This window comes from Laccaria bicolor, genomic scaffold (genome assembly GCF_000143565.1).
Source record: "Laccaria bicolor S238N-H82 LACBIscaffold_260 genomic scaffold, whole genome shotgun sequence".
NCBI classification, from domain to species: domain Eukaryota; kingdom Fungi; phylum Basidiomycota; class Agaricomycetes; order Agaricales; family Hydnangiaceae; genus Laccaria; species Laccaria bicolor.
In genome coordinates, this window is record NW_001890116.1 from 2,481 (window position 1) to 7,683 (window position 5,203).

At 46.8% G+C, this 5,203-nt stretch overlaps 2 protein-coding genes across 2 annotated transcripts; both read right to left on the reverse strand.

Moving 5' to 3' along the window:
* Nucleotides 1–159: 159 nt before the first annotated feature.
* LACBIDRAFT_303938 (uncharacterized protein) lies at nucleotides 160–822 on the reverse strand (the record flags this gene model as incomplete). The annotated part of the gene is made up of 3 exons (XM_001890983.1): nucleotides 160–445; nucleotides 494–520; nucleotides 566–822. The coding sequence occupies 3 exons, from the start codon at nucleotides 820–822 to the stop codon at nucleotides 160–162; spliced, it is 570 nt and encodes a 189-aa protein (XP_001891018.1).
* Nucleotides 823–1,624: 802 nt separating this feature from the next.
* On the reverse strand, nucleotides 1,625–4,393 carry LACBIDRAFT_336061 (uncharacterized protein; the record flags this gene model as incomplete). The annotated part of the gene is made up of 6 exons (XM_001890984.1): nucleotides 1,625–1,665; nucleotides 1,714–2,781; nucleotides 2,838–2,969; nucleotides 3,032–3,144; nucleotides 3,165–4,300; nucleotides 4,391–4,393. 6 exons carry the CDS (start codon nucleotides 4,391–4,393, stop codon nucleotides 1,625–1,627), a joined length of 2,493 nt encoding a protein of 830 aa, XP_001891019.1.
* Nucleotides 4,394–5,203: the final 810 nt, after the last annotated feature.

Genomic DNA, 5,203 nt, shown 5'->3' on the forward strand with positions numbered 1-5,203 from the left:
GTCCAGTTTTGTGCTGGGAGTCCAGTGGAGTCCAGATTTGTGGATATTGCCAGTATGTAGTGAAGTCCAGTGGAATCCAGTGGAGTCCATGTGGATTATGTGGGGGATGGTAAAGTACTGACTGAATGTACAACGTTGTGTCGAGGCCTCTAAGCTGGTTCAGCTTGTCTCAGTTTTGTGCTTGCAGTCCAGTGGAGTCCAGTGGAGTCCAGTTTTGTGCTGGGAGTCCAGTGGAGTCCAGATTTGTGGATATTGCCAGTATGTAGTGAAGTCCAGTGGAATCCAGTGGAGTCCATGTGGATTATGTGGGGGATGGTAAAGTACTGACTGAATGTACAACGTTGTGTCGAGGCCTCTAAGCTGGTTCAGCTTGTCTTCTGGAAACTGGATTGCCTGTTTCACCCAAGACAAAGGCCATCCCTTAGGGGTTGGAGGGGAGGGGAACCTGTCATTCAATCAGCATGCACATCATTCAGGAGTGTAGTCTTCCTGCCTGGCCCAACATCTTCCCTGGTATAAACTTTTTGGAATGAGAACGAAGCATGAAGCGAAGGTGTACACTCACTAGCCAAATTCCCAAGACTCCCGACTACCTAAGCATCGCTCATCGAGGACTTTCCCTCTCCTCCTTCTCTTCATAAGCTCCTGGCCAGTAACACATAGAACCGTGATGCCAATGCCAATGACAGATTCAGGGCAGTTAGTAGGAATCACCCACCAACACTGAGAGCCCCGAACATACAAACAGGCCATAGTTGATGGAGCCTGCTTATGGGCCGATGAGGGATAATGACCCTGTGTTGATGAATTGGCCGATGTCATCCCCACTATTGAGGTAGCGAAGGGTCGGCCAGTGACGTAAATTTAGCACAGCAGGATCAGCAGGAAGTAAGCCCAGAGAGAAGTAGGTAGTATATTGGCTGATGGATGATAGCTTTGCAAGGTCGGCTGACAGTTTTGAATGTTCCTGGGTTCGTGATTGGCCGAGGGCCTTAAATTCTGATTTGAGGGGTCAGCTGGTGGGATTAGTTATGGTTCGGCTGATTAATCAAGCAAATGGATACAGCTACCCAGTCGGCCGACAAAACTGGACAATTCATGAACTCTGGATCAGCCAACCTTTTACCCCTTTTCAAGATGGATCAGTATCTGTTTTCCCCTTCGCTTTTATTTTAGGCAGCCGAGCATGGTTGCTTGAGCCAGACCCAGTCGTTCCTGCTCGGTTTATATTTCTACCATGTTATCTTTATAGGCAAATTCACTTGTCCAAGACAACATCGGTCAGTATATTTTACAGCAGCTGATAGTCAGGACCGGGGTTCAAGTCCCAAAGGTGATATCTTCATTTCTAAATTGATAATTTTTGAACACAATCCGGCCTTTCGAACATACTACCGTGAAGCACATTGTGGCTTTGACCTAAGCAGTTGACCCAGCCAAGGTAAAGCACTTCGCCAGAGTTTCTTGAATGTCGCCCTCTAATGCTTACCCCTCAGATTAGTTTTATTTCTTCAAGATTGCAGTACTTCTTTTTCTCTTTTACAAAGAACATGACACAAAAAACCTTTATATTGACAAGAAGTTACAAGATAAGAAGAGGCATTACAAAATATGGAGTATGTGATTATTGCAGGTCTTCATTAGTGGGAGTTGAAGGATGATCATCTACTGGCATTTAGATGTTGAATCATTACTATCAAGCAGGGGACATACCAGATGAAGCTATCAGCCGAGGAGACCTCCTGGTGCCAACTGTGAAGGGAGAGGGTGATCTGCCGCGGTGTGTTGCACGAACTGGCTTTGGAGCCAAATAGATTGGGGCCGGGCTCTCAGCTTGAACCAGATTTGAAGGAGCTGTGGGTTGAATTGGAGGCGGGCTCGAAGCTTGCACAGCTGCTGATTGAATTGGAGCCGGGCTCAAAGCTTGCGCCGGCGTCAGAGGAGCTGCTGACTGGATTGGGGCCGGGCTCGATGCTTGGACCAATTCCTCTGCTGATTTATCGGTGTTGATGCCAATATCCACAGTACCCTTCATCGTGTTGATGCCGATATCAGCCGTCCCCTTGGTCGCATCGATCTGGGCATCGGTCATGATTTTGTGGCCGAAATGATTGAGGACAATTTGTTCCATGATTGTTTGTTGGTTACCAAGTTTTATCTGACCCTTGGTAAGTGCGCTATAGGACGTAGTCAGAGTCTCCTGTGCTTGCTCAGCCTGGTGGACTCGGTTTGTAAGTTCGGCCATAGACTTCGCAACTTGTTCTTGCAATGCAGCCGGTGTGACCTTCATCATATTCCTGACCTCCCCCTCAAAAGCTTTGTGCTGAACCCTTATCGTGCACAAGTCCATCTGATGGTCTTGGAGCCTGGCTTCGGCATCCTTCCACCGTGCTTGGTGAAGGTCTTCAAATCGGTCCATCCTCGCGGTGTATGCATTGCTTCTTCTTTCCTCCTTGAACCACGACAATGTTTCCAAAGTTTTGACTTGTTCAGCAAGATGATCGCCAGCGGATTCAACCTCTTGAAGTCTCTGGGTCATTTCCTCCAGGGAGGCCAGACATTGGCTGAGTGATGTGGAGTTCACGAATGGGGGGAGAAGAGCACTCGGGTCAATGCCGGTATGCTCTGACACGATGATCAGCTGAGCCTGTTGTTTGCGGAGAGTGTTTTGAATGTCGGTCTGATCTTGACTGAGTCTCCTGATCTCATGCTGGATCGCATGCATGTCGAATGCCGGTGGCAGAGTGTGGGACCTGAAATCCACCTTCTTGATGTACATTGCTGTATCAACTAAGTTTTTAAGCAAAGAAGTCCAATGAGAACATAAAAGAACTTACGATGAAGTTCTTGAACGTGAGGGGGACTGACACGGTGCGAGTTCGAAACTGACTGCTCAGGCTGGGAAGGGAAGATGTCGACCAAGGCCGGAGTGCTATTGACTAAGATCCCCACCATGTCATTGGCAGGAGCTGGGATCGGGCCAGGCATCAGAGCAGGTTAGTAAGGAAAAACGAATTTGATAGTGTCTTACCTGACAATTGGCTGAGGTTGGGCACAATGGGCATCGCAGCATTACCTGATGATTGCCCGAGGTCGGGCATGATGGGCGTTGCAGCAAAATCTAGCTTGGTTAGAAAAGAAAAACTGATTTGATTGAATCTTACCTGATGATTGCCTGAGGTTGGGCATGATCCCTGTTGCTAATGATTACCCAAGGTTGGGCATGAGGGAAGCTAGGCTGGTTAGTAAGGAAAAACTGATTTGATAAACTCTTACCTGATGATTGGCCGACATCGGGCACGGTGGGCATTTCATCCATGGCCAGACTCAACTTGGGTTGAACTGGGGGTGTTGGTGTTGGTCGTTCAATGACGATGGCTGGAGTTGCCTGTGCCTTGCCTTTGTCAGGTCGGGAAGAAGTACCGACCTCGGCGTCCACACCCGAGGTCATGTCCACCATCTCTGAATCCTCCTCCTTTATAGACTTGAAATTGAAGGACTCTCCCTCAGAAACCTCGGCCATTTCTACATCCTGCTTTGTTGCCTTTGTCTTGGGTCTTCGAACGACAACCACACTTTCCTCCTCTCCCCCGTCCTCAGCTCCCTCTGCCATTCGTTCCGACTTCTTAGCCTTCGATTTCTTGGCTTTCTTCTTTCCCTTCTCTCCCCCGTCCTCGGCTTCTTCATCCTTCTTTGCCTTGCGCTTCTTGGTTTTCTTGACCACGATCTTCACTTCCTCTGCCTCCTCTCCCTCAGTCTTCTTCTTCGAATTCCCCCCTGCCTTGCTGCATTTCGTCTTGCCTGTGTTGCAAGTGAAACAGGCAGCGAGCACACCACTGGTGCTCTCTGCGCATGGGACGGTCTCTTTGTCCTTTCGTTTACTGCAGGCTATGCAGGGCTTAATGGCAAGCTTGTATTCTCCCGTTTTAATGGCTGCATTCTGCTTTTCAAGCTTCTCTGCTGATGCCTGGGCCTTTAGTGCCGCCTTTGTAGCTGTCTCTGGGCTAACCCAAGGTGTCACTTTGGACCTGGGCTTTACTGTTATCTCAACAACTGGCTGTTGTTTCGACCTCGGCTTGGCAGTGTTGCCCGAGTTTCGTGAATTGGGCTTCGGCGTGGGCGTCTCCTCATCGCTGCTTTCCTCAATGTGTTGTGCACTGACGATGCGGGTCTTCCTCGGCCAGACGTCCAAGGAGTCCCCTCTCCTCTTTCTCCCACTGCTTGTGCCGGCCTCAGGTTTTGCTCGACTTTGTTGAGGTTTGGGCTCGGCTGGCTTCTTTTCTGGTGCTGGGACTGGTGGCTACCACTTTTATCATATAAAACAGGTAACTGCCTATAGGTCCCTGTGTATCCATCCACACTCTTTATGATAGGGAATCATTACTGTTACCATGTTTTTTCATTATCATAAAGGCTGCGCTTTTTCATTAAGTGTAGGCAAGGTTTTGGGCCTCCCTCATAAGGTAGCCTGTGGTTATCATTACCAATTTCATATCTTTTCAAAGCCATATCATTGCGATTTTCATTAGTTGTCTGGCGAGTATCATTGGATATTTCATTAGCTACATGGGTGATATCATTTTGTGATTTTCAATGGTTACTTTGGCAATATCATTGGAAATTTCATATACTACTTGGGCAATATCATTGCGATTTTCATAAATTATGTGGCCAGTATCATTGGAAATTTCATTAGCTGGTTGTGCAATATCATTGGCAATTTCATTAGCTACTTGGGTGACATCATTGCGATTTTCATTAGCTACTTGGGCAATATCATTGTGATTTTCATTAGCTCCTTTGGCAATATCATTGGAAACTTTATTAGTTACTTGGGCAATATCATTGTGATTTTCATTAGCTACTTGGGCAATATCATTGCGATTTTCATTAGCTCCTTTGGCAATATCATTGGAAATGTTATTAGTTACTTGGGCAATATCATTGGCAATTTCATTAGCTACTTGGGCGACATCATTGCGATTTTCATTAGCTACTTGGGCAATATCATTGCGATTTTCATTAGCTCCTTTGGCAATATCATTGGAAATGTTATTAGTTACTTGGGCAATATCATTGGCAATTTCATTAGCTACTTGGGCGATATCATTGTGATTTTCATTAGCTACTTGGGCAATATCATTGTGATTTTCATTAGCTCCTTTGGCAATATCATTGGAAATTATATTAGTTACTTGGGCAA